A 13,691-nucleotide genomic window follows, 5' to 3' on the forward strand; every position below is an offset into this window, starting at 1 on the left:
TTCTACGTAGCACTTAGCATGCTAAACGCATAGAAAGCAATTAATCAATCAAATGCATATAAATATTACTGCTATTGCCTGATGATGATCAATGATAATGCTGCAAAATGCAAACATGGAGTATAGTAGCTGAATCCCCTGCTGATAATCTCTAAAGGAACAAATGACTTCTTATAGGATGAGTCAAACCAATATTTTAATAATATAGCACTCCTGAAGTCTATGAAGATTGATGCAGTTTCTACAGTAATCATCATGCAATCCTACACCTCTTGTGCAACAGTGTGGCTATTAATGAAATCTTGGGTAAAATTAGTAAACTGAAAACTCTGATCTGCCAGTGCAGTCAGGGATCAGATAACTTTTGCTCCCTCAAGAAAAAATCTTCCTGTGACATGCAAATCTCGTTCTATATTAAAATGGCTCTCACTTTTACAATAAGAAATTGCCCAAGCATTGGAAGTTCCTTATCAACAATTACAACTCAAATATGTAATCTTTAACTGATATTAAACCATTCTCCAACATTACAAAATGTCCTTAATTACCAGTCACACAAATAGATTTTTGAGACCACCCCCTGCAAATCCTGAAAATGTCAAAATTTCTGAAAATGTCATAACCTTTCCTAAAAAGTATCTAAATCATATGTCAGATTTCTAAGGTATGAGTCTATTTGCAGATCACAAGTCTTCTGTTTTCTGTAGCCCAGACATTCTAACATTCTAGGAGTTGAGATTAATCTAAGAATAAAAATTTTTAACTTATTTTATTCTTTAGTGTTGCCAAAGCATACACTATTTAAAAATCCTTGTAAAAGTGGATGACAGAGGAAGCTTCAGTCTGTCTTGCCCTGGAAACTGCCAAACATCAACCAAACAGCCCAAAAGAATGTCCTACTCAACAGTTCCAAGGATGTCATTAATTGCTTCCATCTGTTTCCCCTCTGTCCCCTCCCCCTCCCAGTCAAGGCATCTATTAAAGTTATTTTCTCCTCCATTTTGCATTCTAAAGAAAAGCAAGAAAAGCATTAAGAGCCATCATGTTTTAAATTGCAGAATATTTCTATGCCCCCAGATATGTCTGACAACAACAGCCATATCGTTTTTGTACTCAAGGCTATTTCCAGGTAACATTTCAGAGTATAGCATATTATGTACTTTTTAAACACTGCTCAGTAAAATTTTAATTTATCATAACAATATTTTTCCCTGACTCCCCAAGGAAACTAGGGTTTTCCTCATGGTACGATATAGGTTAAAACCTCAGAACAGTTTTATCCATCAATGACACTTACCAAAATCAGTGGTTTTGTTAAAAGTTGCACAATAACGACTTTCTAATTCTGTCATTTATTCCACATTTAGTGGTAAGAATTACCCTCATCAACTAGGGCTATTAGGCTACAGTGAAATATAGTCTGTACAGAAAAGGCAGGATAGTTACACAAATTTTTTTTCTTGTGATGAGAACTTTTAAGATCTATTCTCTTAGCAACTTTCAAATACGGTATTGTTAACAGTCACCATGCTGAGCATTATATCCCCAGGACTTATTCATCTTATAACTGAAAGTTTGTACCTTTTAATTACCTTCACCCACTTCATCCACACACACCCTACACCCCACCCTGTATCTCTGGCAACTACCTATCTGTTCTCAGTATCTATGAGTTTGGCGGGGGGGGGGGGGGGGGGGGGTTCTTTTAGATTCCAATATAAGTGAGATCATATGGCATCTGTCTTTCTCTTACTTATTTCACTTAGCAGAATGCCCTCAAGGTCTATCCACGTTGTTGCAAATGATAGGAATGCCTTTATTTTTATGGCTGAATAATATTCCATTTTTTATATAACATTTTCTTTACCCACTCATTCATTGATGGACCACTTAGGTTGTGTCCATGCCTTGGCTATTATTAAAAAGAAAAAAAAAAAATGAACATGCAGATGCAGCTATCTTTTGAGACAGTGATTTCATTTCTTTTGAATAAATACTCAAAAGTGGAATTGCTGGATCATATGGTAGTTCTATTTTAAATTTTTTGATGAACCTTTAGAAAAGCAGGATAAATGCTTAATTCTTTTTTTTTAATTATCAGAATAAGAGGCTGGTGTCTTAGTTACCACCAAGGGTGATCAATGAAGTTTTGTTTTGTTTTAAAGTTACCTACTTTTTGAAAGATGTTATCACAATTAGGGCACACTTCCTAATTTTTCTAAGTCCCCAAGGAAGCCTATGAGAGCACATAGCATATTTTAAGAGTATATCTCTGGGAATGAGCAGAATAAATTTACTGAAGAAATTCACTTACCAATCCAATGATATTCATAGACATGAATGTCAAAGTTAAAAGAAGTTTTTGTAGAGTCATGTAGTCTAACTTCCCACCTGATATTAAAACCTCCTGTATGCTATCTTACCACCCTCTGTACCTTCCAGCGGATGAGGGGCAAACAGGTACAAGCCGAAGCTGTGTTTTTCATGTAAGGTAAATACAAGTTTAATTCAAATGTTTGTTGATATAGGATTCCTCTCAATGTTATCATCCTGATGAAATGGCATATAAACAAAATAGGTTCGTATTGGTTAGAACTATAAGACACCCTGGAAGTCACAAAGTTCAATGAAAACAAGTTGAAAAAGATATTCCCACAAAACAGGCTCTACAAAAAGCAGATGCTTCTGGTACCTTACTTCCTGACACAAGAACATTTTGCAGAACTAACAGAAACATGGTTCTATAGAAACACCCACTCAAGTAAGTTAGAAATAAGAAGACATCAATATGAGTGAAATTTTGCATCTGTTAAATGAAAATAATAGAACATAAGGAAGATAAAAATAAAGGAACAGTTCTCACTTTAAAATTGTGATATATAACATACAGAATATCACACAAAATATATTTATAATGTAAAATATAATGAATAATTATAAAACAACCACTCATGTAACTCAACACTATAAGTCAAGAAATAGAACATTAGTACCAATTTAGAAGCCTGTGTGCTTCTTCTCTCTGTGTATACCCCTCTTCCTTCTTCCCAGAGGTATCACTACCCTGACTTTTATGATGATTATTTCCTTACCCATCTTTATCATTTTACCAAATAAATAGACATCCCCAACAACACAGTTCATTTCTACAATGTTTTTGAACTTTGAATAAATGGAACCTATCACCATCAATTTTTTCGAGATTTAGTCATTTTTTTCTAATTGAAATGAAATTCATTTAATCATTCAAAAGCAAAAAATTCTCATTCCTTTATTACTTTATTAATATTCCAATTTATGACCACACCATGACTGTTTTTATCCATTCTACTGTAGATAGACCAGTGGGGTCAACATGAACAACAGCAATATCAATATTTTCTTATATGGATCCTAGTATACATAGACATAAGTTTCTCTACAGAACATAACTGAGAGTGAAATTGACTTTCTACTTTATTAATGCCAAACTCCTCCCCAAAGAGGCTACACCAAGTTACATTCCCAGCAGCAGTGTATGAGAGTTCCAACTGCTTCATATCCTCACCAACAACTGATATTATCAGACTTCATAATTTAGGGGCTTATAATAGAATAATTTGCATTTTGCTGATCACTGATGAGATAGGCTACCTTTTCATAGGTTTATTGGTCATTTGGATTTCCTCTTTTTTGAACTGCTTATAAAAATCTTTTGCCCCCTTTTTGTAATTGAATACTTACCTCATTCTTATTGACCTGTAGAGGTTCTACTTTTTTTTAATTGAATTACGCATCAGACTTTACTTTTACTTAGGACTTGACTGCCATATAGAACAAAGCTATTAATCAAACACAATATAATCAAGAACCTGAGTTTTAACTAATCAAAAGTTAGTATCTCTACCTATATACAGGATAGGACAAATGCCTGAAAATTATTTGTAGGAAAATTAGGTGATAAGTAAATTTAATTTAAATTTAAAATGCAACTGTTTTTTTAAAGCTTTTATCAACTGTTAATCTCTTATCACCAAGCAAAGGTGTTTAGTATGTAATTCAGATTCATGCATGCTAAGATCAGAATATTTCGGAATTCTTTCCATTCTGGAAAACAACTCAGAAGTCATGGTTTTATTAAAAATAATTACGTTTAAAATGCCTGACACCAGTGAATAAAATCAACAGTAAGAAACCTAAATGCTGGAAGATGAAAAATTGAAATTTCAATTGTAAACACAGCCTTACATTAAAAAAAAACAACAACTGCTCTCAGAATCAGTTACGTTTCTTTTTTAAGAAGAGGATTATTCTGCTTAGCAATAGAAAAATGTTATAATTACTCACTTAATAAATGCTGGTGGCATATCTCTCTTCAAAATCTGATCCTCAGTGGTTTGAACAGTCTCTTTTCCAACCTACAGGGGAGAAAGATTCGCAATTCGAATATAAATTCCCAGACTCTTAAAACTATTACTTCGACATATTTAAAACATACATTTTATGGGAACTCTATCACTGAAGTTTCTAGATTCAAATAAAATTTCTGGATATTTTGAAATTACCAAGATTGCTCCCATATATGCTTCCACAAAATACCTGGATAACAATATGGAGTAAACACAGTGCATTAACCCTTCTCCAGAGTAACTAATACAAAGGCATCACTGAATACAGTGAGTGAAAAAAAAAAATTCATCATTGAGACTATGTATCTGTGATGTATGTACATTTAATTAACAAACTGCCACATCTCTAAAAGACTACATGAAGTACTTGAATCAAGTAGGGTAGGCTAAAATGTCTATACAGAAAAAAATTGATGTTACTGAACTGGGAAAGACATGTGAAGCAATTATGACTCTGAAACTAAAATCAAACATATGAAAATACACAACTGCACTAGTAATCAACAAATTTTTTCCCTAGTTGTAGAACAATTTAAAAAGAAAAAATATATAATGCTAAATGCTGCAACAAAATAGTTTTAGACCCTGCTAGCAGCAATATAAACTGGTATATTCTCTTTAAAAAATCATTTGTTAATGCATGTTGAGACATAAAAAATGTCATATCTTCCCAGATATTCCACTTATGAAACTACACACTATAAGCAATAATACCAAATGTGGTAATAACAATATTTACAAAAGTATTCACTATCATGTTAGTTATGAAAGCTAAGACGTTTTTAAAATAACATATCCAACAATGAGGAACAATTAAGTAAATTAAGATGTCTCTTTAGATTGAGTACAATGGGGCCATTAAAACAATGGTTATAAAGACGGCACTATGGGAAATTTTCTGACATATTTCATTTAAAAGGAATAAAAATAATAAATTAAAAATATATTTAAATATTAAAAGTTAAACCAGATTGTGTGTATGTGCACATGTATTTATTATACTACAAATGGTACACATACACACTTTCTTCAAAATTATTCCTATGTAAGGCTTGGAGGTCAATTTTTCTTTCACTATATTACATGTTATAAAGTATTCTAGAAAAAGTAAACTTTAATATAGTGAATGATGAAAGTCACAATTTTATCAATATAAAGCTACCTAAGAGTGTTAAATGATAAATATAAACCACATTTGATGCAGAAATCTGTGAAATTTTCTAAATCCTACTATTTAACCATTTAACTTTTGATTAAGTTTAAAGAAGAAAAAAGTAAGAACAAGTCCCCAAATGCACAGTAAAGCAACTAAATAACACAATAAACTATTCTCAGGGAATACAAGTCATGCATAAGTTATTGAGCACAAGTTTTTTGCTCTCAATTTAATAGCTCAGAAAAAGAGCAACACACATATACCACTGTGTAATAGCCAGTGCTTTTGTAGACAACAGACTGTCTGTATCACAATAAAAGCCTTTTAAATCAGCAGCTGGTTCTGTAGTTTCTCAGATCAAAACATGACAGAATATTTCCAGATGCATTGTTCACCATATTTTCCAACTAAAATCAACCAAAAAGCTGTTGGCCATAATTTCATGAAGTAAAAAATAATGTTCAGCAACAAAGTCACTAGCTCACATTAAGTATAAAGGGCCTAGAGGGACATTCACATCTAGATACACGAAGAGTCCTTTTATTTCTACACACGCGCGTGCGCGCACACAAACACACACACATACACACACACACACACACACACACACGAACACATATACATATTCAAGGAACCCTAAAGAGGCCAGCATGGCTAAAGCTTAGTGAGGAGGAAAGTATGGTGATGATGTTGGGTAAGAAAGCAAAGGCCAGACACAAAGAGCCTTTTAGGCCAAGTTAAGGTGTTTGGAATCTTTTCTAAGTACAATAGGAAGCAGGAGTACTAAACAAGAGATTGATATCATCTGACTTTCTTTTTAAAAGGTCATTTTGCCTGTGACAAGAAGTGATCTTAGTAGGCAAGGGAAAGCAGGGTGACCAGTTAGGAGGCTACTGCAGTCATCCAGAGGAAAGGTGACAGTGACTTAAAGTAAGACCTGAAAGGGGAGAAAGGGAGAATTAGTTCTTTTGGAGGAAGAACAGGGCTTGCTCTTGGGCTGGGTGGGATAGGGCCTGGGGAGTAGACAGGGGCTGGGAGGGAAAGAAAAATAAAAAATAACTTGCAGGTCAATTAAATAAAATGTCTGCAAAGACAGCAATGCTAGATGGTCAATATATGGCAAAGATTTTTCATGAAAAAATACAACCACCATGAGTACACTAGGCAAAACTGTTAAAACAATTTTGCAAATAGCAAATATTCTGACTTCAGTAGAGGTAATCACTAAAGAATGAATTTTATTTAATTACTTTGTCTTTTTTGTAAAGGCAGAGGTAAAGAGAAATAGATAATAAAACATACTCAAGGGCTACCTATTTAAAAGCTATTTTTAAATATTTAAGTAATGGGCACTAACTCTGATTTATTATTCTAAGCCACATTCATACTTGCAGTGACAATATCCACAAATGCTCCAATCTTCAATACACTCGGTATAGAATTAGGTCAAGTACAATGAATGGTCCCATTTTTAAAATACAATACATAAACATGATTACGTAGAATGAATGCCATTTTTACTTGTGGAGTTGATTTTTGGCAATGCTATCCAATTGAACTTTGTTATGATGGAAATGTTCTATTTAAACTGTGTTACCCAATACAGTAGCCATTAGTTACATGTGGCTATTGAGCACTTTAAATGTGGGTAGTGCAACTGAGGAGCTGAACTACTTTTATTTAATTTTAATTAATTTAAAATTGTTTAATTAAAACCATTTTTTACAGTGTTTTAGGTTAACAGTAAAATTGAGGGGAAGATACGCATATTTCCCAAACACCTCCTGCCCCCATACACCAAGAACCTGCCCCCATACACCAAGAACCTCCCCCATTATCAACATCTCCCACCAGAGCAGTACATTCGTTACAACTGATGAACCTACCACTGACACATCATATTCACCCAAAGTTCATCATTTACATTACTATGATGGGTTCACTCTTGGTGCTGTATATTCTATGGATTTGACAAATAACGGCATGTACCCATCATTATGGTATTATACAGAGGATTGCCCTAAAAATCTTGTGCTCTGTCTATTCATCCCTTCCTGTCCCCAAACCCCTGATAACTGCCGATCTTTTTATTGTCTCCATAGTTTTGCCTTGTCCAAATTGTGGTATAGTTGAAAAAATACAGTATGTAGCCTTTTCAGATTGACTTCTCTCAAATAATTTTAATTTAAATTACTACATGTGGTTAGTGGCTACCATATTGGACCGCTCAGGTCTATGGGACTTTAATTGTCTCTTAAAACTGTTCTTGCTGCCTCTAGACATCTCCTTCTTCTAATCTGCTCTTCACACAGCTGCTAGATTAATTTTCACTTTTGCCTTTGCTACATGGTTTCTTCATAAAAGAAAGGAGCTGAGCCTGGAAAGGCAGGAGTTGTCAAGTAGAAAAGAGGGATCAGACAGCCCAAGCAGAAAGAAGAGCACAGGCAAAGGCTCAGATGTGTTTGAGCACATAATTAACAAGACAAGAAAGAAAGGCTGGTGTGGCTTCAGCAGAGGAAATGAGGCTCAAAAGGAAAGCTTGAGTAGCCTGGGAAGGGCTATATTATGCCAAATGAAGGAAGAGAGAATTACATAACTTAAACTGCCCATTTATTCAAAGGCTGTTACCCTCTGTTCTAGAGTTTTCCAATTCAGTATTCTATCACTGAAGTATCAAGTCAAGAGCTTCCAAAGAAGCCAGTTTCTAGAGACAGCAGGACCAGAAAATCTTCTCTTTTGTGAACACGTGGCCAAGCATATCTAGGAGTGCAGAAGACAATCTTCATGTTTTTAAGCCATCAACCAGGAGATCACAGGCAATGTACTTTCCTCCTCCCTCCCCACACCATCTATAGCATTCACCTTTTCCTAATAAAAAGAGTAGAATAATTAAGAAAGGGATTAATTTACAAAATGCTCTTTGTTAACTAGCAGCAATCTTCGTGGCTTGTGGAAAAACATTATTTCTGGAGGTCAGCCTTGGTATAGAGGAGCATATGATTCCTAAAAAATTACAACTCTGAAAACAAGCAGGTTGATAATAATTTTGACAGATGGTTCTTGAACCTGTTCCATACCAGGTCATCAAAACGCTTAGCTGCTTAAGCCAAATTTTTTTGCTACATACATGTTAAGAGCCCACACATGGGAATTTGGTGACTTGGTTTCTAGTTTCAATCTAGCTAATAAATGGCCTTGTGACCATAAATTATTTATTACTCAAATATTTCTTCTACACTATGTGACCTCTTTAGGTGTCTCCTCACTTAACTACTGTGGGCTGACCACACTCCATTTTAGCTCTCTGATAAAGGAAATTCACCTTTACCTTTTCTACCTTAAGTCCTCATTTCCTACCTTAAATTCTTTTTGGAAACAGAACACATATAAAATGATTAATAAATATAAATTTTAAAAGATCTTAATTCCTGTATATTTTACATTTTATGACTGTAAGTTGAAACTAGATGCCTGAACCTTAAAATAAATCTTATTCCCTCTGAAAAAAAAGGTCTGTTATACGAAAGGGTTAAAACACACACACACACACACACACACACACACACACACACACACACACAATACACACAGCGGGGTGAGGCAGTGGGGGTGAGAGGGAGAAGAATGACATATAGATCTTAGTTATAGTCTAAGCTCTGAGCAGGTTTTCCAGGTCAGCATTTAAGAACAACCCTTTCAAAGAAATCTAACTTTATAGCAGATTCATTTTATTTTTTTTCCAAAGTTTATTCCATTGCTGAAACTCAGATTTATTGATTCTATTCACTGCTAACATTATTCCTCTTTTATTTTCTTCTTCAGAAAATTACCTCTCACTCTTGAGCCCAATTCCATTCAACTCAATAAAGAGCCAGCAAGTGCCAACTATGTGCCCGCTAGATGGTGAGAAGAGAATGATACAAGAAATAAACCATCCTTAGACATAAACTGAAATAATGACTGTGAATGAGTAAGAGGCCTGCGGGCATTTCTAGGGGCTTGGCAGGAAGCCCTGTTCCTTTTGAAGAGCTCTTACTTTGTTCCGCGCTTAATCTAAATAGCTTTTGTTCAATTTGTGACTTTAGTTCAAAATTCTCTGTGAGAGGCTTTTTGTCATCCACTGTTGTTATTATCACTTCTTTTATTACAATCTATTTGATTTGGTTCAGTAATATACAGAGGTTTGGTTTCTCTCCAGCAAAAAAAAAAAAAAAAAGTTTGGCTGATTCAAGTCACTATCTGGACTAAAAAATATGTTAATATAGATGTCTCCCTTAGCTAGACTAAAAAAACAGGAAGATGAAACACAGCAGGGAGGACTTGTGTTACCAATTTGTACAGTGTAAGTGGTAACTATAGAGCAGTATATTCGAAGGGTGGCAGGGAGATGGTAATCAATAGAGTTTTTAATGTATTTGGACCAAAAGATACAAATAATGAAAACACAAGACTAACTCGCAGTTAAAGTTATAGTGGGCCAAGCTACAGGGCAAATTGACTGTGACCAATTGATTGTGACCAGACAAGGGAATGTGTATCCATCTGCCTGTACTCAGTCTGGCTCAAATCAATGTTTTTTATGGCATAAGTATGAAGCTGATCAATCCATTATACTGAACAGCCATTCTGATATGTACTGTGTCCATACAAGAGTAATAATGTATGTGACCTACTATCAGCAACGCCTTTGTTTTCCTGCAGTGGTGATAGACTTGTAATCCATCCACCCTCTCACTGGTACCTTTCAGATCATTCACAGATGATATGCCAGAGTCAGGTGTTTAAAAAGCCACATTCCAGAAAAACAAGGATTCTTAACCTCTCTGGTTTCCAACTTACTTGTTCACTTACTCAAGCACTTACTGAGTACTTCCTATGTGGTGGGAAATGTGTACAACCCTGAGGATGAGGATACAAAAACAAGACTCAGTCCTTGCCCTTCACGGACAAGAAAACACTGAAATTATTGTTACTGAGTATAGCATACTATAGAGTTACATGCAAGTTTTGGCTCTGTATCAGTGAGGTAGGAAGGTTTCACAGAAGAAAAGATACTCTAGGAAGGCCGATAAGAGTGCTCCAGAAGTAATAGGATTGGGGGAAGAAAGGAGTAGTGGGGCAACATATTTGTGAGAATGGCCAGTTAAGGGAATACAGATGCACATGACTAGAACACAGGGTATTGGGTAGAGAGGAGAGGAGGAGAAGAAAGGAAGTTGGAGAAGCAGAAGGAGGACACATGAAGAAGGATATGCAATGTGCTTAGACTTTATTCTCTAAGCAATGAGAAATTATTTAATGATTCTAAGCAAAACATTATTTTCTTGCATTTCAACAAGAAAAATTCAGCAGCAAGAATGAACAAGAGGGAAGAAAGGTAGGAAGAAAAAGTTTACTTCTTAGTTCATTTAGTCAACCAACAAATATTGATATAACATATCATGAGCCAGGAATTACAGACAGCAGTGAAGAAAACGCACATGGCCCCTGAGCTTATGGAGATTAGAGTCTTAGTGAAAGATAAACCGAAGATGAACTAAAGAAGCAGTATACATGGAAATGAAGGTAGATGTAAGAGATGTATCTTTGTGACACTCACTCCATGTAGAGGGAGAAATCTAGGATGACTCCCAGGCTCCTGACTCAAGTGACTTGGTAGTACAGGTAATACAGGAGGAACACCAGATCTATCTGAGAAGAAAACTAGTTAGTACTCAATAGAATATTTAGATGTAAATAAGTAAATGTTCAATAAGCACCTAAATAGATGGTTCCTCAGTTTACTTTCCTGGGCTGAACAAATAGATTGGATAGTAACAAGCAATAAGGTGATTCTAAAAATATTGGACAATGAATGAAACCAAGACCCACCACCACCAATGGATAACCAGCTAGTGGGAGAGTAAGATGGTAGAAGAACAAGCTGGTGAAAAGAGCTGAGAAAGAAATATCTGAAAGAAGCAGAGGGAATGGCAGAATTGTTTCGCGAAAGCCAAAGAAACAGTTTAAAGAAAGTGAAAGAACAGTCAATAATGTCAACTGCCAGAGAGAGGTTAGTGGTTTCTAATACATTGACAGAGTTGTGCAATCATCACTTTGAACTTCTTTATTACCCCCAAAAGAAACCCATTAGCAGTCTCTCCTCTTATTCCTAATCCTTCTCCCCCTACATCCAGCCTCAGGCAACCACTAATCTACTTTGTCTCTATAGATTTGCCTATTCTGGATATTTTATATAAATGAAATCATATAATAAGCAATCTTTAGTGACTGGCTTATATCATGTTGTAGCATGTATCAGTACTTCATTGCTTTTTATTGCCAAATAATATTCCACTGTATGATTATACCACATTTTGTTTATCATTCATCAGTTGATGGCATTTGGATCATTTCTACTTTTTGGCTGTTATGAATGTTTATACATTAGTATATATATTTTTGTGTAGATGTATGTTTTCATGTCTATTGGGGTAGAATTACTGACCCATATGGTAAATCTGCTTAATGGCTTGAGGAACTGCCAGATTATTTTCCAAAGAGGCTGGACAATTTAACATTCCCACCAGCAATGTAGTTTCCAATTTCTCCACATCTTCAACACTTGTTCTTATCTGTTTTGTTTCTTTTTAAATTATAGCCATCCTAGATACATTGGTGTCTCACCCTGATTTTGATTTGCATACCTCTGACAGCTAATGATATTGAGCATCTTCTCACGTGCTCATTGATCATCTGTATATCTCCTTTGAAATTCAGATAATTTACACATATTTTAATTAGGTTATGTGTATTTTGCAAATACTTTCTCCTATTCTATGTGTTCTCCTTTCACCTTCTTGAAGTATTTTTTCACAGTACAAAAGTTTTTAATTGAATGAAGTCCAATTTATCTATTTTTTTTTTTTTGCTTGTACTTTTGGTATACAGTCATGCATTGCTTAATGATGGGGATATGTCCTGAGAAATGTATCATTAAGTGATTTCATTGTTGTGCAAAGACCGTAGAGTGCACTTACATAAACCTAAATTGAATTGCCTACTACCCACCTAGGCTATATGGTATAGCCTATTGCTCCCAGGCTACAAACCTGTACACAATGTTACTGTACTGAATACTATAGGAAACTGTAATATGATGGTATCTTTATATCTGAACATCTAAACACGGAAAACATATAGTAAAAACACAGTATAAAACATAAAAAATGCCACACCTGTATAGGGCACTTAACATGAATGGAGCTTGTGGGACTGGAAGATGCTCTAGGTGAGTCACTGAGTGCTGAGTGAATGTGAAGCCCTAGGGCATTACTGTGCACTACTGGGGCCTTTATGAATACTGCCCCACAGCCCGCCCCTCCTTCCTTCCTACAGAGTCAGAAGTCAATGCTGCTCTATGACAGGGATGTGCGCACATTGATTGGAAATATCAAAGAGAAACTAACTGACTGGATAAGGCATAGATCACCTTAATAGTGACTGTCAGGAGGGAGTGAAAGGTGGCCTGAGGATTAGCAGCAATAAGAAAACAAGATGAGATAAAGAAACACAGGGGATTGTCATGGCAATGTGGTTTTTGACTCTTGCATGTTAGAGCAGTGGTTAATTTATGGAACTTTGTGGTATTTATTTTTAAAAAGCAGTGTTTAACAGAGAGGGTGTAGAACAGAGAACTCAATATTTTGACTTTCCAAATATGGTTTTGGTTCTATTGATTATATCTGGCAAAGAAGGCTCTCTTTGGCACTGAACTGATGGAAGAAATAAAACTTATCTATGCTTTATGTCATTACGACCTGAAAATATTTTAAAAGTATAGGGACAGGATAGATCCATACCACCACAGAAAGCTTTTATTAAAGTGGTAGTGGTACTAAATACTTGTTAAGGTAGCTCCTGAGGACCTTGGTCCTTGTACAGGATCTGAGGTCCTCAACAAAGTATTTATAGCAATATACTCTGAAGACTATCAAACTAGATCTGGGAAGGCTATAGCACCCTCTGAAAATGTACTGATGGGGGAACCAGCTCCCCTGTGCTGAAACAGGTCAGTGGCTGACTGATTGGGATGTAATCTGTGCACTCAAAACTAAAATGCTGAGTGAAACAAAAACAACTGGCAGATATTGTTCCTGTCAAAGAAA

General features: G+C 35.4%; 1 protein-coding gene across 2 annotated transcripts in view; it reads right to left on the reverse strand.

The window, feature by feature from the left end:
- Window positions 1-13,691, reverse strand: part of VCL (vinculin) — a 94,851-nt gene that overhangs the window by 54,664 nt on the left and 26,496 nt on the right. For both annotated transcript variants that reach the window (XM_036223570.1, XM_016130822.2), the window contains exon 2: window positions 4,327-4,397. In XM_036223570.1, the coding sequence (XP_036079463.1) occupies window positions 4,327-4,397 (71 nt within the window). The remainder of the gene's footprint in view (window positions 1-4,326; window positions 4,398-13,691) is intronic.

This window comes from Rousettus aegyptiacus, unplaced genomic scaffold (assembly GCF_014176215.1).
Source record: "Rousettus aegyptiacus isolate mRouAeg1 unplaced genomic scaffold, mRouAeg1.p scaffold_m13_p_6, whole genome shotgun sequence".
Lineage (NCBI taxonomy): Eukaryota > Metazoa > Chordata > Mammalia > Chiroptera > Pteropodidae > Rousettus > Rousettus aegyptiacus.